This window comes from Bison bison, unplaced genomic scaffold, assembly GCF_000754665.1.
Source record: "Bison bison bison isolate TAMUID 2011002044 unplaced genomic scaffold, Bison_UMD1.0 scf7180017864370, whole genome shotgun sequence".
Lineage (NCBI taxonomy): Eukaryota > Metazoa > Chordata > Mammalia > Artiodactyla > Bovidae > Bison > Bison bison.
Window position 1 is genome coordinate 8,416,003 of NW_011494942.1, and position 23,292 is coordinate 8,439,294.

The window sequence follows — 23,292 nt, forward strand, 5'->3', positions numbered from 1 at the left end:
GTCCGACTCTTTACATCCCTTAACTGCAGCACACCAGGCTTGCCGGTCCATCAGTCACTCCTGGAGCTTGCTCAAACTCATGTCCATCAAGTCAGTGATGCCATCCAACCATCTCATCCTCTGTCATCCCCTTTCCTCCTGCCGTCAATCTTTCGCAGCATCAGGGCCTTTTCCATGAGTCAGTTCTTCGCATCAGGTGGCCAAAGTATTGGAGTTTCAGCTTCAACATCAGTCCTTCCAATGAAAATTCAGGGCTGATCTCCTTTGGGATGGACTGGATGAATCTCCTTGCAGTCCAAGGGACTCTCAGGAATCTTCTCCAACACCATAGTTCAAAAGCATCAATTCTACAGCACTCAGCTTTCTTTAAAGTACAACTCTCACATCCATATGTGTGACTACTGGAAAAACCGTAGCCTTGACTAGATGGACCTTTGTCGGCAAAGTAACATCTCTGTTTTTTAATATGCTGTCTAGGTTGGTCATAGCTTTTCTTCCAGGAAGCAAGCATCTTTTTCTTTCATGGCTAAAGTCACCATCAGTAGTGGTTTTGGAGCCCAAGAAAGTCAAGTGTCACTGTTTCCATTGTTTCCCCATCTATTTGAAGTGATGGGACAGGATGCCATGACGTTCGTTTTTTGAATGTTGAATTTTAAGCCAGCTTTTTCACTTTCCTCTTTCACTTTCATCAAGAGGCTCTTTAGTTCTTCTTTGCTTTCTGCCATAAGGGTAGTGTCATCTGTGTATCTGAGATTATTGATATTCTTCCTGGCCATCTTGAGTCCAGCTTGTGCTTCATCCAGCCTGGCATTTCACATTATGTACTCTGCATGTAAGTTAAATAAGCAGGGTGACAATATACAGCCTTGACGTAATCGTTTCCCAATTTGGAACCAATCTTTGTTCCATATCCAGTTCTAAGTGTTGCTTCTTGACCTGCACACAGTTTTCTCAGGAGGTAGGTAGGGTGGTCTGGTATTCCCATAGAATTTTCCACAGTTTTTTGTGATCCACATAGTCAAAGGCTATGGCATAGCCTTAAAGCAGAAGTAGATATTTTTCTGGAACTCTTTTGTTTTTTTGATGATCCAATGGATGTTGGCAATTTGATCTCTGGTTCCTCTGCCTTTTCTAAATCCAGCTTGAACATCTGGAAGTTCATGGTTCATGTACTATTGAAGCCTGGCTTGTAGAATTGTGAGCATTACTTGGTTAGCGTGTGAGATGAGTGCAATTGTGCGGTAGTTTGAACATTCTTTGGTATTGCCTTTCTTTGGGATTGGAATGAAAACTGACCATTTCCAGTTTTGCAGCCACTGCTGCATTTTCCAAATTTGCTGGCATATCCAGTGCAGCACTTTTATGGCATCATCTTTTAGGATTTGAAATAGCTCAAGTGGAATTCCATCACCTCCACTAGCCTAGTGAAGCTTCCTAAGGCCCACTTGACTTTGCAATTCAGGATGTCTGGCTCTAGATGGGTGATTACACCATCGTGGTTATCTGGGTCATGAAGATATTTTTTGTATAGCTCTTCTGTAAATTCTTGCCACCTATTCTTAATATCTTCTGCTTCTGTTAGGTCCATACCATTTCTGTCCTTCATTGTGCCCATCTTTGCACGAAATATTCCCTTGGTATCTCTAATTTTTTTGAAGAGATCTCTAGTCTTTCCCATTCTATTGTTTTCCTCTATTTCTTTGCATTGATCACTGAGGAAGGTTTTCTTATCTCTCCTTTTTATTCTTTGGAACTCTGGATTCAAATGGGTATATCTCTGCTTTTCTCCTTTGCCTTTCATTTCTCTTCTTTTCTCAGCTATCTGTAAGGCCTCCTGAGACAACCATTTTGCCCTTATGCATTTCTTTTTCTTGAGGGTGTTCTTGATCACTGCCTCCTGTACAATGTCACGAACTTCCATCCATAGTTCTTTAGGCACTCTGTCTATCAGATCTAATCCCTTGAATCTATTTGTCTCTTCTACTGTATAATCATAAGGGATTTGATTAGGTCATACCTCAGTGGTCTAGCAGTTTTCCCTAGTTCAATTTAGGCCTGAATTTGGCAATAAGGAGTTCACTATCTGGGCCACAGTCAGCTCCCAGTCTTGTTTTGGCTGACCCTATAGAGCTTCTCCATCTTTGGCTGCAAGAATACAATCAGTCTGATTTTGGTATTGACCATCTGGTGATGTCCATGTGTAGAGTCTTCTCTTCTGTTGTTGGTAGAGAGTTTGCTACTCCAGTGCATTCTCTTGGCAAAACTCTATTAGCCCTTGCCCTGCTTCATTTTGTACTCGAAGGCCAAACTTGCTTGTTACTCCAGGTATCTCTTGACTTCCTATTTTTGCATTCCAGTCCCCTATAAAGAAAAGGACATCTTTTTTTGGTGTTAGTTCTAGAAGTTCTTGTTGGTCTTTATAGAACCATTCAACTTCAGCTTCTTCAGCATTACTGGTCAAAGCATAGCCTTGGATTACTGTGATATAGAAAGGTTTGACTTGGAAACGAACAGAGGTCATTCTTTCGTTTTTGAGACTACAGCCAAGAGCTGCATTTTGGACTCTTTTGTTGACTATGAGGGTACTCCATTTCTTCTATGGGATTCTTGCCCACAGGAGTAGATATAATGGTCATCTGAGTTAAATTGGCCCATTTCAGTCCATTTTAATTCACTGATTCCTAAATGTTGATGTTCACTGTTGCCATCTCCTGTTTGACCACCTCCAATTTATCTTGATTCATGCAATATTGTGCTTTATAGCATCGGACTTCATATTTCAGTGTCATATCTTTTTGCCTTTTCATGCTGTTCATATGCAGAGTACATTTTGCAAAATGTTGGGCTGGATAAAGCACAAGCTGGAAGCAAGATTGCTGGGAGAAATATCAATAATCTCAGATACACAGATGTCACCACCCTTACGGCAGAAAGCAAAGAAGAACCAAAGAACCTCTTAATGAAAGTGAAAGAGGAGAGTGAAAAAGCTGGCTTAAAACTCAACATTCAAAAAACGAACATCATGGCATCCTGTCCCATCACTTCATGGCAAATAGATGGGGAAACAATGGAAACAGTGACAGACTTTATTTTCTTGGGCTCCAAAACAACTGCTGATGGTGACTGCAGCCATGAAATTAAAAGATGCTTGCTTCCTGGAAGAAAAGCTATGACCAACCTAGACAGCATATTAAGAAGCAGAGACATTACTTTGCCCACAAAGGTCTCTGTAGTCAAAGCTATGGTTTTTCCAGTAGTTGTGTGTGGTTGTGAGAGTTGGACTATAAAAAAAGTGAGTGCCGAAGAATTGATACTTTTGAACTGTGGTGTTGGAGAAGACTCTTGAGAGTCCCCTGGACTGCAAGGAGATCCATCCATTCAATCCTAAAGGAAATCAGCCCTGAATATTCACTGGAAGGACTGATGTTAAAGCTGATACTCCAATACTTTGGCCACTTGATGCAAAGAGGTGACTCACTGGAAAAGACCCTGGTGTTGGGCAAGATTAAAGGCAGGAGGATAAGAAGATGGCAGAGGATGAGGCAGTTGGATGGCATCACTGACTTGATGGACATGAGTTTGAGCAAGCTCTGGGAGTGGGTGATGGACAGGGAAACCTGGCATGCTGCAGTTCATGGGTTGCAAAGAGTTTGGACATGACTGACTGAAAGACTGAACTGCTCTGAAATAGAGGCAGCTGAATCAAAATGATGGCAGTATATATCAGGTAGAGAGCTGGTAAGTGGGAAGTTGCTGAAAATAAGAAATAGCAAAGAAAATGCTTTTGTGAAAATAGAAAAATACATTGATATGTAGAGGTGACAATTTTATCAATTATACTCTTAATTCCACTGGCTGATAAAGAGCACATGAGTCAAGAATTTGTACAAAAAATACCCCTACCTACCCCAACTCTTAAGAGCAGCATTCTGGAACACAAATCAGTACAGCACTTATTCTTTAAACTGCCCTCTCAATGCTATTCAAAGACTGCCCTGAAACTTACAAGATTCATTCATCTTCTCTCTTTAACTTTTTTCCTATTAGAAATAAAGCGAACAACAACAATAAGAAAACACAAATTTAAAGCAATACTGGCCAAAATTCTGAACAGCCCTGAGGAACATCAGAATACAGGGTGTAAACAGATTAATGACTACAAAGAAGTCAACATGAAACAGTCCTGACGATTTGCAAATAATGACCAAACAAGATGACCCATACGCTTTCTTTCATGGATAAAAACTTCCTATTGGATAACAATTAGAGTTCCTTTGGAAAGATGAGTCCTCTCTGGCTAATTAAATCTTATACAACTTTGTGAGTTTACTAAGATCAAGGAGAAACTTTAGGTAAAGTCTGTTTTTACTAGAAAAAATTTTCTGATCCTATGTTGACTTGAACAAACATTCAAGTGAACTGTATCTAATCTACAGAAGAAAAGAAAGTTTTAGACAATATAGTTTCTTGGGGTCAGATGAATAACTCTAAAACTAAATATTCAAAGAACCATTATTAATGTGTTAATATTCTCTTAGGAAACTGGCAGCTGGTCTCAGGTTCTGTGGCTTATCCAATAACTTGAATAATGGAAAACAGATCATGTACTGTTTGTCCATGACACCAGGCTATGGTGGGAATCAACAAGGAGAGCCAAGAAATAGCTAAAGAGATGTGGGTAATTAGTTGATTAGAAGTGGTCATTAAAGATCAGTGCTTTTTAGGCCAACAATATTCCAAATGGCAAAAGGCTAAAGATCAATGGTTAAAGGACATATTTAAAAATACAGACAATAACCTATATAGAAAATAATGACTTAGGGATCAGGAACATGAGATAACTAAACTCTGTCATATACATTAGCCATTACTTAAGACAATTAACCTCCCTGAGTTTCAGGGTCCTAATTTGTAAAATGGGGTTTTAATATATGATAGATACTTATTAAGTTTAAAAAATGAAGAAGATACACTTTTAACATTACAGAAAAAGTAAATGAGAGAAATGGAAAAGAAAAATATTCTTCCTAGAATATAAGAATTACAGGAATAGTTATTTCAATATGCATATTAAGTATCCTGCTGTGATTATGATCCTTTATTGTCCATGACCATAGTGGACAAATATGCATTAAAATGGAGATGCTTGTAACAACTCTAAAAGTTGTTGGGGTTTTTCTTCTCCTCCTGTACATCATCCCTGACAATATATTTAATCTTTTTTATTTTCCATTTATTACTCAGGCATGATATAAGACTAGTATTATTTAAATTGAAAAGTACTCCTATTTCATTTCTTCAACTTACACAGAAAACAACTAAAAATTCACTGTGTTTGTAAAGGCTCAAATGCACATCCTTGTTGATATTTCATGGAGCAGTCAAAACAAAACAAAAGAAACCCACACAAATTGTGCTTTACAGGAAGTAGATATACTTCCTTAGTGTCCTAAGCCTAAACAGTACGTGAGTAGATGCTTCCTCTATGACTCCTTGAAATTGGGATTTATAAGTGATGAGCTGTGCTTACCATCACACAAACAAACACAAAGAGCTGGGCTGTGGATCAGCTATCATAATGAACATCCCTGAAATAAAGCCCACAAAGCTATAAAAGTCATAAAAAGCACATGCATGAAATGACAGAATAGAGTGTGACTGTCAAATGTTGACTCAGTAACAGTTAAACCCCTTCTGGCTGCCCTTTTTTATGATCTCCTTCTATACTAATGGCACGGGAAGAAGAAAGAAACAAAAAAGGTTTTTAACCCTTCAATTATGTGAACCTCCGAGACCACCAAAGAAGATGAAAGATTATTTATAATGTCATAACGATTTATCAGTTGGAGACTTTTTTTCATCGGCTTAAGTAGAATATAAAGAAACAATGAACGTGCCTAAGACAACCCTCCATCTCTCAGTTTCACCCTTGTTTACTGAGATTGCCATTTTCTAAAAAAAAAAAAGCATCCACCCATGTAATATAGCTGCACAAATGGAAGAGAAAGCTTTGTTGTAAAAGCTTTACAACAAATAATGTACAAACACACATGCGCACACACACACACTTTCATCCAACACCAACAAAAATGCAATCTGAAGAAATTTTTCACTTATTTTATTCTGGTCAAATGTGAATTTCGCAGACACTTTGGTACTCTGACACTTTGGTATTCCTTAGGAGTATTTTTCCATTCATTTTCTCAATCAGAGAATCATATGGATATATGAACTAAGGGATAGGAAAGGTCTATAAATATCTTTTGGTTTAGTCATCTCAAAAAAATGCCTTATCGAATCCTGATTTTTTCCCTTCCAAATTCAGAGATTCCTATTGTGAAGAAAATAATAAACTAGAACCCAAATTTTGTTTCCACAATCTAATTTCATTTTGTGAACTGTGGAAGCCAGCTTCATGATATGTCCCTTCAAGTATAATCCTTGCTGAATTTCATAGAAACTTAGTTTCATCAGGAAATCTGATCAAAGTGAATTGTATTGGCAGATCAAGTTTTCTTAAGAAGTATTATGAAGCTGAAGGTAGATGGAATTGTTTTGAAGGAAATACACAGCTTCTATGAATGCAAATCTTAATCTGAATTAATACATTTCCAAGACAGAAAAATGACTTGTGGGTAAAATTGATGAATCCCTATTTATAATTTTTAAAGAACTGATTGTAAAGTGGGAGAAATATTAGAAAATGGAATATAAAGAACTAATTCTGATTTTCATGAATAAAGAGAAAAACTGAAGAACAATGACCTGAGCACTTAATGAATGTTCTGGAAAAGACAGAGCTGATTGTTATAGATTCGTTCAGGGCCCTTCGTAGAGGAGGCGGTGACAAGAAGCTAATACAAATTTACTAAGAAAAAGTATGTTATAATGGTCTAATTTCTTTTTCTACAAAAATTGGAAAACAGACTAGGGAAGCTCATGGCCATAGTCTTTTGGAATTTAGCTCAGCTTTGGGTTATGTTCCTATCAATATATTTGTTGTCTTCATGGAGAAAGTGCATAGGGCCTTAAAAGAGACAGTTGAAGAGGAGATCAACAATCTCTGTCTTTACATATCTTAAGAAACTCCAGGTTTATGAAGAACCAAGACCTGTTGTTTGTGGAAAAGAGACGGGATTTGGCCATATAAAGCAACAGAATACTGACCAATGGTTGTAAGTTACCAAGTGAAAGTGTATGAACCACTGAAGAAAGAGTTATATTAAAAAAGATGTCTATTCCTTAAGTGGGCTGTCTTAGGATGCAGAAATCTTCACCTCCCTGGAGGTTTTCAAATATTGGCCATATGACTGCCTGCCTGGCAATTCAACATCAGATAATAGGTTGCATTAAAGGCCCTTTTCACTTTCTTTCAGTTCTACGTTCCACTTGACTGGAATTGCTCAAACAAAACTAAAATATTTTGACAAATATATAAAGATATACATGTTTCTCTATCCATGATGATAATTTCCTCAGAAGCTGTTAATTAGTTTCAAAATGTAAAGGCACTCCATTTATAGTTGAGAATGCTATAGTCATTTTCTTAAATTCAAGGAAGATACTTCAAATTATGAAACAAAAGCTAAAAAAGATATGATTACTGAAATAAATTTTGTGAAAGGACTGTCCAACAATACTCAGATTTACATACTTAGGTACATGGTGAAGGACACAGTCTCCTGTCCAAATTCAACATTACTGCCATGTAGAGGAAGAACTCACTGAGCGTGGAGGTGTAACGCACAGAAAAGCAAACTCAAAGGGATCCGTAAGAAACATATAATTCACAAGGAGGGTATATATGAATAATATCATGGTAAAATACTGGTCCTTGCTTACATGTCCCAGGGGTGATTATGGTTTGTACATGTGGAAAGGAGAAGGAAGGAGAGGAAAAATCTAAGACCTGGGTTTCAGGTGTCAGAAGTCAGCCAAAGTCTAAAAAAAAGTGTTTATTTCAAACCACGGTAGATACAGATACTATGCACATCAAGTCAGATCTGAAGGGTTAATGTGAGAAAAATAAGAGGCCAACAAAGGAAAATAGAATTCACAACCTACACAGGATGTCCGGTAGGTGGGAGGGCTGCATTGATGTAAACACAAAGCTGGAATGAGGTCTGATGTTAATTGTTCTATAAACAATGGGTAACTCAGTTACTGAGCTACAGAATCGTATAGAACTTTTTCATTTTTCCATTTCATAGAATAAAGTTGTAAAACTGTCTGCCTTCTTATGAATGTAGCCTCAGTAGCCAGTAGTTACTTCAGTTAAATAAATATAATTAGACTATTTTAAAGAGAAATGGTTTGGTTCCAAAATACCGGGTCTGACAAATAGAAACAAGCATAACAGGGTTATAGTTCACTTTTCAATTATCCATGGTAGTTTTAGAGAAAAACTTAACAGTAGAATAGATATTTAAAATCTCATTTTAATGAACAGCCAAAACTTTACATGTTTTATGAGCGCTGGTATGAGAAGCAAAATAAATAAGATTGAACATATTCTTTCTGTTTTCTGGCTCATTCTCAAAAGAAGGGGGCTGGTATGTAGTGAAAAAAGGGAGACCTAGAAAAGGAACAGAAACAGGAAAAACAAAGAAATGAAGAAAAGATACAGACAGAAGCCATGGAGATGCTCGTTGCTAAAAGGATTTTTTGGTGTGATAAATCCTCAAAAATGTACTAAATAATATACATGGCCAACATTAGGGTACAAGCCAATCAAACAGGAACTGGCTTACTTTCTTGTATATCTTCAGCACGGTCCATTAGAAAAGAGACTGAAATTTAAACCAGAGGACCTTGGTTTAAAAACTGATCTACCACTTGAACTTCTATAATAATCTCACATCTCGTTTTTTTTTTAATTTTTAAAACAAAGATATGAATACTGTTGTTCTGTTTATACTATGGTACTAAACTGAAATTTAATGTGAAAGCAATTGGAAAAAGGTAAGATGCAAACTAAATATATCAGTAGCCATTATTACTCCTTTATTACTTGTATCCTCATAAACAAGTCTTTTTCATTTGTAAAAGAAAAGGTGCAAGTGGAAAGACTCAATGGGACCCTCTGAAATAAATGCTAAACTCAGAATATTTTCCTCATAATTTTAAATCCATATTGTTAATGTTATTTGAAATAAACAACAAGAAAACACAATATATCTACTAAGTATGAGAATAACTAAAAAACAAATGGTTCTTTGATTAGTTCAGTGCCTAATGTTGAACTGTCTTAAAGACAACTATTTAATCTTGAGGCTAAGAAAGGGAGAAAGGGAGAAGGGAAGGAAAGGCCATTCTTAGTAGACAAGGTTTTTAAAAATAACATTTCTGGTCCAACAACAAAAGTGATTCTTATTTTACTTAGAAAATTTGAAAAAAATCAGAAATGTGGGTACATACATGTAAATTTACAACCCGTCATCTTGGCATAATGATTGTTTATTCTTCTTCTGGTCTTTTATCTGTGCAACATGGAAATGTACTTTAAAAATATCTAGATTATCTCCACAGAGTGTTTTCAAATGTGCTTTTTTCAGGAATCCTATCGTGAGCCTATCCTCATATCCTTAAATGAATAGACAATTTCAATCATCAGAGAGGCCTGTGGGTGTCTATCTGAAAGCCCAATTTGGCATGCCCCGTGTGTCTCTTTTTATTGGACCATCCTGCACTAACCCCTCTACCAGAATGATGTAAAGAACACAAGACTCTCTGTTTGAAAACATGCACAGCTTTTCTAGGCTTGAAAATTAAACCATAAAAAGTTTACTGGAGAAAAAAAAAAAAAACCTTTAAAAAGCTCCTTAAAAACTCACACCATAATTGCTCCCCACCAAGCGTGGGCACTTGCTAGCTGCAAGTAGTGGCACTGTGACAAATGTAGCAAAGCTGAAAGCAGGCTATACTAAGAGAAAGAAAAAGTCTTCCACTGGCCATCTGTGAAAATAAGGCATGTGGCCATTAAATGCAGAGGCTGTAAATATACACAAACTCCATGAAGCAAATGGCAAAAAAGGACTAAACTTCAAGCTCAAACAAATCAAAATGTTTAATGCATAGTTACCACTGCTGGACGAAAACAGCTCTGATCTTTGCAGTCTGCAAACTCGGCATGTATTTCAATTAAATACCCCCAAAAAGAAAAGAAAGAAAAAGAAAGAAATGAAAAGACACAGAAGAAAACCATCTGGAACAAAAGGCTATAGACAGCCTATACTCAATTTCTAGAAACAAACAGCCCCTTTAACTTGCATCAGCCTGTCGAGAATGTCGATTGGAATTATTGAAAGGCTGACATATAGAGTGATGGATGGGTGATGACATAATACCTATTTGCCTTTTTGTCATGGTCTGTGAAAACTGGCTGCTCTGTGCTGATAATATTCACCAAGGGGTTTTCCTCTCCCCTCCTGTCCCATAAGAAGTGTTCCCTAGCTAAGACACTCAGAATTAAGAAGGTTTTATGAAAGAAAAACAAAAGAAAAGAAAACCTAAGGATCAAATGCCAACTTGCATATAAAAAGCTGGTCTAGATTTTCTAATAATCAGTTGCCTAGAAAGCAGTTCTCTATCCATTTTACATACATATTTAGAGAGAATCCAATAATAAAAAGGCAAATATTCAATTTCAGATTTCATGTAGCTTTTAATTAAAGTTACCAAATAAACAATTACATGTAGAAATAAAAATAATATATACTCTTATTTTTATAAAGACAAAATCTTAATCATTTGTATTATTTTAATTTGTTCCTAAGTAAATTCTAATCAGAAGGTTTGAAAAGTCAAGGGACATCTTGACAAACACCCATGCACACCCCAAGAAAAACCTCCTATTTTGTCCCACTGTTGGAATGATCTATCTCATTCCCTCCTGAACGATTTCCCTAACATGGCTTCCTCCTTCCTCCTTCATTCAGTGGTAAGAGGAGTTTTTCCTCTTACCATTGGAATGTCTAGCTCTAATTTGACTTCTCTAATTCATTTTAGCTAAAGGCAACATCTCCAAAAGCCATCCATAAATCATTAATTAATTGTAATGCCTGCCACTGAATACAAAGGCGCGAGTTCCTCCATACTCTTTTTCAAAGCAAACCTGTAATTCACAATTCCTCACATGCCTTCTCCTTATCTAAGAGCAGGAGCATGTGTTAGATAATGCTCAACTAGATACACTGTGTCAGTTTCTGAAGAGTTAACACTGTTGGCCCCATCCATCAGCTGGCTAGCGAAGCATCAGGAAAGAATGATGGATGTAAAATTATTACAGGGCTGCCATCTGATACACTTACTGCCATTTGTAACTAATGCTGGGACTGACACACTTTTTTTTTCATTATTAAACATCCACATTAAGTCAACATTGGTCACTGTCATTTCGTGTTCGGCACTCTGTTAAAGGGGAAGAATAGGGTTGACAATGGCGGAAAAGAGGAGGTTGTAATGGAAGAGTTTCAAAGTGCCAGAGTAAAAAGTATTAACTTTTGTTTACAAGTCCATCCATTTTGTATGTGGTAAGGCTTCTTATGAATGTGACTGACACCAAATAGAGAAACTGATTTCATTATTGAGTAAATCATTATAAAATATACACGTTTTTCACCAAATTTTCATCTTATTCTGTAGAAATCTGCCAAGAATTTTCACTGAATCGCAGAAGGAAAAGTAAGACACTTTTCCAGATATTCTCACTTGCAATTATTGATTAATGCATAGCATGTGCTGGTGTTTAGATTTCACGCACACTTCAGGCAATTAATGTTTGATGCATAAATTCTCTACCTTAAGACATATTTGTATGTTTATTTTTGTGAATGACATCTATTTTATATATAAGAAGTAATACAGAAGTTGGCCATAATATGTAGAAACTATGTGAATGAATATACACTCACTGACTTAACCTGGCTCCAAGCAATGTTTTCTTGAATGCATGCCCGTATGAAATTTAATTCCTTCTGAAAACACAGACAAGGTATAAGGCCCTGGGCATGTAACAGAGAAAAGCAAAGGCAGGTAGATAGATGACCTCAAATGTAACCAAAACAAACCAGCTTTATGATGAAAATATTTGAGAACCTCGATTATCATTTCTATAATGTAGCTGTGGCTGACAATGGCATTTTCCTACCCAATAGTAAGAGATGCCTGCTCCTTGGAAGGAAATCTATGACAAACCTAGACAGCGCATTAAAAAGCAGAGACATCTCTTTGCTGACAAAGGGCCATATAGTTAAAGCAATGGTTTTTCCTGTAGTCATATATGGATGTGAGAGTTGGACCATAATGAAGGCTGAGTGCTAAAGAATTGATGCTTCTGAATTGTGGTGCTGGAGAAGATTCCTGAGGGTTTCCTGAACAGCAAGGAGTTCAAACCAGTCAATCCTAAGGAAATCAAGCCTGAATATTCATTGGAAGGGCTGATATCGAAGCTGAAGCTCCAATATTTTGGCCACCTGATGTGAAGAGCCAACTTTTTGGCTGGGGAAGAAGGCAAAAGGAAAAAGGGGCAGCAGAGTGTGAGATGGTTAGATAGCACCACTAACTCAATGAATATGAGTGTGAGCAAACTCAGGGAGTGGGTGAAGGACAGGGAAGCCTAGCCTGACTGTAGTCCCTGAGGTTGCAAAGAGTGGGATATGGCTTAGCGACTGAACAACAACAACAAAGCCACTCTAGTCTTGCTTTTGGTCCCCACCAATATAATCTTTGATCTTAAGATATCCCTTAAGTGTGAGGGTGATCTGGCTGTGACCTCTGTCACCCCACTGGTCTTCAGGGTTGACTGGGTGATCTGGCTGGCTAAATAGATATTCCCTTTCCTGCCTCAGGGCTCCATGTGCATCCCTCCTGGAGCTGCACACTTGGTGGAAGAAGATGACCTTCCACAATAGGGGAGGGTGCTTACTCAGTCAGGGACACACGAGAAGCTGTTCTTCCCTGCTAGAACCTCCAAACAAGCTCTCAAGGTCCACTCATAGAAGAGAGTAGGCTAATCAAGCTTCCATGACTCCAGACACACCCAAATGAGGTGCTATATGTGGCAGTCAGCCTTTTAAAAAAGAAAAAAAGATATCCTTTGATTTCAGGAAGCTTAAGATAAGGTCTCTAATTCAGTCCTGGAAAATAATTTGTGATCTCTCTTCCTTGACCAGTAATGTGCAAATAACCCAGGTCTCCCCAAATGAGACATTTACAGAAGTCAGCATGAAGGGTTAAGTGAAATATCCCTATGTGAATGAAGAAGGAGCTTTAGTGAAGAGAAAACTTCTGAGTCTGCATGTCTTCAAGGGATAGTTGTAGATGCATCAAAATTTTGTGATGCTAAGGGATTGAGTGAGTGAGTGAGTGAAGCTGCTCAATCATGTACGACTCTTTGTGACCCCATGGACTGTAGCCCACCAGGCTCCTCCCCCATGGGATTCTCCAAGCAAGAGTACTGGAGTGGGTTGCCATTTCCTTCTCCAGGGGATCTTCCTGACTCAGGGATCGAACCCGGGTCTTCTGCATTCCAGGCGGACGCTTTAACCTCTGAGCCACCGGAGTCACTCCGTTAAGGGAACTTAATGCTAAGGGAACAACCTAGATAATCAGGATTTCAACCCTGACATTATTGAGCTGATGAACTAAAGCTACCAACCTCTTACTCCTGAACTTCATTACGTGCTCCAAACTAAGCGTTATTTGCTGAAGCTACGATAGTTAGATATCCTGATACTTGTCACGAAAAGCTCTTCTAACAGATGTTACAGCACAGGCCATCATCTTTCTAGGACAACTACAATGGGAGTGAGGGAAGTGATAAAAGAAAGCTCTAGTGTGTTCCACATTTCGGTGCATGCCAGAGGGCTCAGTGGTAAAGAACCTACCTCCCAATGCAGGAGACACAGGTTCAATCCTTGGGTCAGGTCAGGAATACCCCCTGGAGTAGGAAATGGTAGCCCCACTCCAGTATTCTTGCCTGGAAAATCCCATGGACAGAGGAGCCTGGTGGGCAACAGTCCACAGGGCTGCCAAGAGTCAGACGTGTCTAAGTGACTGAGTACACACAGACAAGGGCACCTTCAAATCAAGGTCAGAACCTGAATATGAAGCTGGTCAAAGCTGTGCCATTTGGGTGTTAAAAATGGCAAGATTTGGGAGAATGGCATTGAAACATGTGAAATGTCATGTATGAAACGAGATGCCAGTCCAGGTTCAATGCACGATGCTGGATGCTTGGGACTGGTGCACTGGGACGACCCAGAGGGATGGTATGGGGAGGGAGGAGGGAGGAGGGTTCAGGATGGGTTTTCTTTTATAAATAAAAAATAAATAAATAAAATAAAAATAAAGGTAATGAAAAAAAATGCAAGTAGGTGGTTTTTATAAAACAAATGTATATATATGAGGGTCTTCTGAGTCTTCCTACCTGAGAAGATGACTTATTCATCCATCACACTAATCTGTAACCGAGCCGAGTGCTAAAAGATAACATTATTTGAATATACAATCAAGCTATAATTAACCAGAGATGACAATTATAAATAACATTGTGTCCCAGAGTTTCCAAGAAACCTGACATACACAGTTCTTGGGTATGTTGAAACACTTCCAAGAAAAGTAAAGAAATGAAAAATCTCTTAGAAGTCTTCAATTAAAATGTGTTTCAGTACAAACGACTTTCATTATGTGTTTTGGTACATATGACTGGAAAACATTTGTCCCTCTCTTCACACCTCTAATTGTTTTCACTGCCCAATTACAGCTTTTCAGAATTAAGACATTCTAGTTAAGACAAGCATGTTGGTCATTTGAAATGTGAAGAAAAGTTAAAGTGTATAAGACTTGTGTACCCTAGAAAACAGATCTCTGTTATAGGTTTCCAATTATCTGGATCTTGGGTCATGCCAGCTCCTTCTATCTTTCTCTCTCCTTCTTCCCTACTTCTTACATTTATGTCACATACTTTCAGGATTTAGGAAGTTGGAAGGATTGTTAGAGAAAAAATGTCATCCTTTTAGGAGGGGAAGAGGAATTTATTTATATATATATATATATTTATTGCCTTTATTCCTTTTGTTAGGATCTGTGAGGCAAAATTTCAAGCCAACTACTGATCTAACTATATACTTTGGCCATGGATAAAGTTGGACGATTATAACAATCTACTAAAAAGGTAGGTATTAAAAAATGATGACACCGTATGTCTAGTGATGCTGCTTCATGTGGAAAAACAAGCAGCCACTTCTGTTGAGTCAGGTATATAAGTGATTTGATATGCTCAGCAACACGGGGTCGTAATTCAGTTCCTGTAGGAATTTACCCACATAAATACACCGTGATTAACAATCAAAATCATAATTTGATCTAAACTGTAAGCTCTGTAATAGGCAGAGAACATATTTCCTTGTTCTCAATACAAGTACATAGCAGCACTGTCCCTGATACGTATGGGTCCTAATGTTGAATAATGACTAATTAAAAGATATAAATTTGACATTATTTCATTCCCATGAGTTGCAAGACATAGATTGATCATTAATTTTGTACAAATGTCAGCTAAGCCAGTTCAACAGGAAAAGGCAACCACAGTAATTCCTGCTTCTAAGAGAGCTTCAGTCTCAAGTGTCAAGGGATGAACTAATTTGAATTCTCCAGCTGAAAAGGTTTACTTACACATTATAAGTGTTTGCCAGACTACTGCAATAATGGATTTTTATATTTTCATATTTTACAGTTACATGATGCAATTTCATTTTTTTAGATTTTCACTTAAAAATCCATAAAAATATAAGATCATAGTTGAAGATGTAACTCTATTGCATTGGTAGGGCATGGTGAAGAGATTCAGGAGCATAAACTTCTTGAGGATGAAGATATCTTAATTGGCCAACAGATTCTGGCAGGTATTACTTCAAGAATATTTTAAGTTACTATAATTCTGTAAAAGAGAAAGGAAAATTGAAAGGAGTCGTTTTCAACAGAGGCAACTCACTCATGTAGCTCAAATAGGAGATGCTGACCAGAGAAATAAAACAAAGTCTGATTGTGGAAGTAGAAGATGAAGTGGAAATAAGGTCCCGAACAATGAACACTATGGAATAAAATGAATGCAGATGGTTCCACTCCTGTTACTTAATCAAAAGGCTGAACAGAGTCACTGGAGCCGGCATGAAGTCATGTGTTAGAACAACAGCTGATCTGTATTAGAGAAGATTAACTCGCAGTGCCATGGTGGAAGGCCCAGGATTATTTTATGTACTTCCATTGCCTTACAAGCCGTCAGCACAATTATTGCCCTCCGATGTGAATGACTGATCTGTAACCACAGCTAAACAGCATGCTGCTTAGGGGCCTAGGAGCTTCATGAAGATGAATTTCCATACCATCAAAGTGCTTTTAATGGGTTCCCTGATCCAACCACAAGGCCTGTTTTGCAAGTATATAGAACTCTGGATGAAGGCTTCCTGTCCAAAAGGATTTGGTCGGTTGTCACTTGACAATTCCCAGCCAGCACAGGGGAGGAGAGGGGGGAGATAGGTAGAGTTGTCTCTGCTTTGGAGGATTAAAAAAAAAAAAAGGGTACAGATGCTGGCTGAATGCAACCAACTGCTGTATCCACAGCTGAATTCAATGCGCTTAACAAATAACGGCAATTTAGCTATGCTTGCGAGGAATAGCTTGAGTCACTTTGCATTAGCATCTGGCTGAGTGTTAAACTCATTTCTACATGGGGTGCAGAGAAAAGGAATTTCTGTTCAAGCATCCTTTCAAGAATGTTTAAGTATTTGAATATAAATTCCTTTATGCTTGCCATCATTCCTTCTTTGAGTTGTCACTTCGTTTTCCCCCTTCCCTTCTGGTGCTTAGAGTTAGAAAATTTGTGTCCTTCGAACTGCACCAGTGTTGCTCTTCTTAGGATGTGAGACTGCCAGGGAGGAACACTTGACCATGCTTGGCTCTCCCGTCTAGGAACAACAGAACTGAAATCATGTCTCCATCTTTCTGACCCATGGTCAGGTCAGAAGTACAGAAGTACATAACTTCAAGCATTCTATAGTAATATAACATATTACGTTTGCTGAATAAAACACAATGTAGCTTAGACAAAATAGTTTGAAATTACTGTAGCCCAGATAAAGTACACTTGGGGCAGGATCACACCTTCATTCACTATGCAAATTGCTAGCTTCTATATCCCGGATTGGGAAGATCCCCTGGAGAAGGGAATGGCAACCCACCCCAGTATTCTTGCCTAGAGAATCCCATGGACAGAGGAGCCTGGAGGGCTACAGTCCAAGGGGTGGCAAAGAGTTGGACATGACTGAATGACATTTTCACTTTCACTTAGAGATTATACGTAAAATTCCATAGAAAACCTGGGAAACCGGAAAGTTATCCAAATGAGCAGCCTGTCCATTCTGGGTGATGCTGTTTGACTCATAAGCTTCCTTGAGTTATTACTAAGTAGCTGATTATTTTTTCTCTTATATACTGTATTTAGCTACTGGATTTTGAGAAAAAGGGGATTCAATGACACTTTAAAATTTGAATTAAAAATACCAAATATGACCAAAGGAAGTATAATCACTTCAAACCTTCTATAGTAACATATTATTTTTTTCTGAATTAAATACAATGTAGCTTAGGCAAAATAGTTTGAAATTATTATAGCACAGATAAATTCAGAAGTTTCACTGGGCTTAAGTATAATAATAGGTATATTAATACTGTTCCCATTTTAAAGAAAAAACTTTGTTTTACAATCAAGTGAAAATTTCCAATTGTGCAGTCACTTACAACGTGACAGTGCTTCGTGCTAGAAACATGTTACGATAAGCTCAGGCTCTTAGATACTTAGACCTCGAGCACGGGTATCATCCAAGCTTACGCTGATTAAAGAAGATTCAGCATTTTCAAATCCAGCTCATCCCCAAATACAAGTTGAGCATCTCTGTAAAGCAAAACTTTCACTTAGACCCAGATATTTCAAATGCCACTCTATTTTAATACAAAGTGATGGCAGAAGAGGGGATAGTAATTGTCAATAAGGTTCAGATGGATAGAAGAGAATTATAACCCTTCTCATTTCCAGATGGTTTTGATTATGATGGGCATGAAGAATTCTGAACCGATCAAGGGAAAGAGGGAGGGAGAACAGTCATTCTGAGGATGGTGAGAAAAGAAAAAGATAAAGAAGATATTCAAGCAATTTAAGTATTTTTGGAAAGCCAACCATTATTTTAGGAACTCACCTTTTCTGTCCGGCAGTTATTGAGACCTAGACTATTCACAACAGCCACCTTCCCGTCAAGCACCTGCTGTTCCCGCCGGAGCTGCTCCTTCATCTGCCGAGCTTCTTGGATTGCCTTGGTGACAGCATCATGGTCATTTAAATAACCTGAAGATGTAACAGAATGAAGGATATGTTTTGCACAAACATATAGATGGGTTAACCTTCCACCATAAAAATCACTTCTTTTTTGGGAGTGGCTAGTGTCTGCCATATACTAATTTTTTCAGTGGAATCAGTCTGAGATGAATGAATGAATGAATAATTGATGATGACTGATTCACATAATTACATCAACATGGTGCCAAACATCTGTTACCAAAACGTAATATTTAAGTGAAATACAGCTGGTTCCACATGTTTGAAAAGATGTTTAAAACATAATCTTTAAATAAACTTTTTTAGTCACCTGAGTATCTTGTAGTGCAAAAATACAACCTATCTTTAATTTTTTTTTCCCTTTGAGGATCATTTGAATGTTACCAGAGAATACAAGTATTGATAATTATCACTGTTATTTACTGATACTCTCATAGTATTAGAAATGTCAATTTAGAGTTTGAGTATGACCACCTCATGTGAAGAGTTGACTCATTGGAAAAGACTATGATGCTGGGAGGGATTGGGGGCAGGAGGAAAAGGGGAAGACAGAGGATGAGATGGCTGGATGGCATCACCGACTCGATGGACGTGGGTTTGTGTCAACTCCGGAAGATGGTGATGGACAGGGAGGCCTGGCGTGCTGCGATTCGTGGGGTCGCAGAGTCGGACACGACTGAGAGACTGAACTGAACTGATGACGCTATTAGGTTTGTCATATACAGAAGGAACAAATCACTATTAACCGACTCTGGAAGAAGAGCATTCTCCCCCTTGCATCCATCCATGGTGAAGTAAACCATAGATGGCAGTGGCTTGTGACAGATACAGACTTGCGGTGGTGAAGAGGCGAAATCTCAAGCACAAAATGTAACTGAGCACCTGTAATTGTTGGATAAGAAATGGTGGCTACTGGGTAACTATAATCACACTTAATTCACACTCTTAATAGGATGGTCAAATGACCAACTTATGTCTGCAACTCCACAATCCATAGTAAACAAACAAAAAAAAAAGCCAAGCTATGTCTTTTAAAGAATAACAGGTGTAAGGAGAAAGGCTAATTTTAATTTTAATTTTAACACTGGTCATTTAATTTGATGCACACTATGCTGATAATCTGCATGATTTTAGGGGAGAATAGTGAGGGAAAGGGATCATTTTGCAAATATTGAAAGGAGAGCTAATATATCATCTTTCACTGTCCCTATCTTTTAACTAGGGCATAAAATGGCATAAACTGAATCTATAATATGAAATTGCCCAGAAAAGGGACTTGTTTGTGACATGAGGCTAAATCTAACCAGATCCATTGGTGAATTGTGACAGATGGAGGGACTGTGAGACAGAAGGCAGGCACTAATCACACATAAAATGACCGGCTTGCCTCAACATGTTCCATGGATTCCAGCAAACTTTATACCCTAATCCATTTTTAGAACAAAAAACATCTGGGCCATAAATCCTCTAATCTGCCAAAACACGCTATTAAATCCCCTGATTTGTTGAAAAACACTAAGATTAAAGAAAGGAAATATAAAATGGCTAACTGCCGTGTTAGGAAAGTGTTATTAATACTCTTTCTTTGTCTCAATTATGAATGTTCTGGTACTAAAGAGCCTTGTCTAATCATGTCAGATTACACATCCTCGTTATATTACTAGACTCTTCTATCTGATCTGCTGATTGCCAAAAAAACCTAGAATACTTTCGTGCTGCTTAAACATTTCTATTGAAGAAGCTGATGTCAGATTAGCACAGCGCTTTGGTGCTGTGCTTCTAAATGTGGCATGTCTTTTCCCCTTTATTATGTACAGACTGAGCATTGTCCTCTGATCTTGAGGCAGAAAGAGAAGTTCCAGGGCAGGCAACAGAAAGGGGAGCCTTGAGATACTATCTATTTTGCTTTTCTGAGCTCAATTCATTGGAACGTATTCAAAAAAACAACACATCCTTGCTCATTACAAATACAATATGAATAAAAAACAACTAGTTAGATCTAGGTCAGATTAACCTTTAGGGTTAACATGTACCTTAACTTATGGTCATTTTTAACCTTCTAGCATCCTCAGCATCCTGACTTGATACTTAAATATTATCTCTTAACTCATTGTGTTCACAAACACTACTCAAGAATGAAAAGCTGCTCTTATGTAACGGGGATGTTTTTGGAATATGTTCATTTAGCAAAAGATCTTAAGAAGGTCAGCCTGATTTCCCTATCCTCTAAACCCTGGCTCAGATGGTAAAGAATCTGCCTGCAATGCTGGAGACCTGAGATCAATCTCTGGGTTGCAAAGATCCCCATGGAAAGGGAATGGCAACTCACTCCAGAATTCTAGCCTGGAGAATTTCACAGATAGAAGAGCCTAGTGGGCTACAGTTCATTGGGTCACAGAGAGTCAGATGCGACTGAGCAACTAACACTTTACTTTTGTTTATGTATGGCCTGGTACCAGGGTACCATGCATTTTTGTAATCTACTTAGCTTCTCCAGAGCACAAATGTATTGGAAATGGTTTGGGACATGGAACTGAGTCAAAGTATGAATTCTTTATGCTTTTCAGGTACTGCCAAGATAACACTGTACAGGAGAAATTATTAATATATATGCAGAAAGGATGAAAATTATTTTGGGGGTGCATAACTGATAAACATACATATGTTCTGCAATGGCTATTTCCAGTGTGAGGTGTGCATGGGTGTGCAGGTAGGTGATCACTTTAAAAGAAATATTCTTGCTTTCAGAGACTTGAGCTTTAGTTAAAATGCTACATGAAATTCTAACGTGTATCTGCTGTGTTAAACCAAAAAGCTGTTTATATATTACAGAGTTGAATCATAATAGGATTGTTTGCTGATTCTTTATCTTTTGTTCTCATCACAGTCACCTACTTCCCAGTCTTGCTGGTTTCTTCTCTCAGTAAAAGACCTCATCTCTAACTCTGGAAGACCAACAAGGCTGAACTCTCACCTTCATGCCCCACCCAGACTCCTATCCCAGGCCAGCTTCAAATCTATCACCAACTGTACCCACTGCCTCTTTCTGTTTCAATGAAAAATCAAGGAAAATCCCCTAAACTCACACTCTAGATTTCTATACCTCTCTACTGGTTATTCTCTTTCACATTTCCATCATCCACTTTGACTTCTCTACTATTGCTACCAGCTCCACTTGCAAGTACCCAAGGCTCTCCTTCTGAACAAGCAAATAAATTCTCTCAACTTTGTGTTGCCCTCTCTTTCCAATCCTGTTTCCTTACCCTCCAAACCAAATTTCTCAAGATTCATAGCATATTCTCTCATTCCTACCTCCCTTTGCAATCTCACTATACTCTTGTTTCCACTGCCCTTGCTCTTTCAGATGCCAAACCCAAGGGACACCTTCCATTCATGGCAGAAACAGCACTGGCAATCCCCTTGTTACTGAAACTCTTTCCTTCCCTGTTTCTCATCACAGCACTGGATCCTCATCTCAATTACTCCATCCTCATATCCTTGACTGAGATCTTTCTTCATCTGCTCCTTAAATTTGGTCCAGGATTTCAATCACCAGAAAATAATTTGTGCTTTGGAGTTGGATAAAACTGAACCTTACTACTTACTTGCTACATACAAAGTGTACACATTGTTTTACCTCTCTAAATCTCAATGGCCTTACTGGTTAAATGGAATGACCTCACTAGATAATATGGCTTTGTGAAGATTAAATGAGTTAATATGGTCTATTAGCATAAATAAATGGCCCATGAAAGTTACTCAGTAACTGTCAGTTTAGTTACAGAATGGCATAGTGAAACAGCTAAAACTTGGGCATTGGATTCACATGGATCCAGGTTTCTACTTCTTAGGAAGTGTGATATTTGCCAAATTATAACATTTAATTTCACTGAGTTTCCATTTCTCTCAACTGTAAAATGAACATAAGGCTAACGGAGGAATCAAATGAAATACCACGTTAAGGAGTAGATAACATTTGGTACACCTGAGGAGGCAGTAAAAAAATGTTCTTGTATTTTTTTCCTCTCTCATTTTTCCCTATATGCTCATCCTTAGCAGTCCTGTTGCACAGCTTTGACCACTATGATAAAATCTTTTGAGGGGATATCCTTTGTTGTTGATACCGAGGTTCAGGGAGATATGGAGTCATCCATTAGAGTTCAAAAGACCCTGAATGATCACTTGATACATTTTATTCTGCCTTAATTATATACTTGAGCAGTAAGTGCATCTCAAGACAGGATCAGAAGGAAGGGTAAGTGTTTAGGAGAGATTTGGTAAGCTTCTTATGAGGCAAATGGGACGGCAAAGACCAATATGGCTTCCAGTTAGCACCTCAAATGATATTTGGGAAATGCAGGTTAGGAATCATTAATGTAAGAAAGGTGTGAGAGTCTGTGACTGTGTTACACTTACAACAGTTTGATTTTTCATACCTTGGAGTTCCTTCTTAACCATAACCACCAACAAAATTCTCAAAATTAAAAAGGTACCTATTATATATTTTGGGGGCTTCCCTAGTGGCTTAGCGGTAACGAATCCTCCTGCAATACAGGACACCCGGGTTCGATCCCTGGGTTAGGAAGATCCCCTGGAGGAGTAAATGGCTACCCACTCCAGTATTCTTGCCTGGAGAATTCCATGGAGAGAGGATCCTGGCGTGCTACAGTCCATGGGGTCACAAAGAGTTGGACATGACTGAGTGTATACACATACATTATATATTTTAAGGGGCCAAAAGAAAGGACTAACTGGAAAGTCCAATCTAGAGGGGATAAAATCTAAACAGAAAGAGTGAATGAATGGCTGTTCCACAAGGGAAGAGCCTGTTAAAAGGTAGAAGGAAAAACAGCAAACTACTTGTAATGGGTTGAATTGTCTCTCAAAAAGCTAGTCTGTGT

The 23,292-nt window shown here is 38.1% G+C and overlaps 1 protein-coding gene across 17 annotated transcripts in view; it reads right to left on the reverse strand.

Annotated features, from left to right (window-relative positions):
* The window catches only part of SOX5 (SRY (sex determining region Y)-box 5), a 1,168,670-nt gene that overhangs the window by 19,249 nt on the left and 1,126,129 nt on the right, over positions 1–23,292 (reverse strand). For all 17 annotated transcript variants that reach the window (XM_010855967.1, XM_010855969.1, XM_010855977.1 and 14 more), the window contains one exon: positions 18,255–18,400. In XM_010855967.1, coding sequence (XP_010854269.1) covers positions 18,255–18,400 — 146 coding nt within the window. The remainder of the gene's footprint in view (positions 1–18,254; positions 18,401–23,292) is intronic.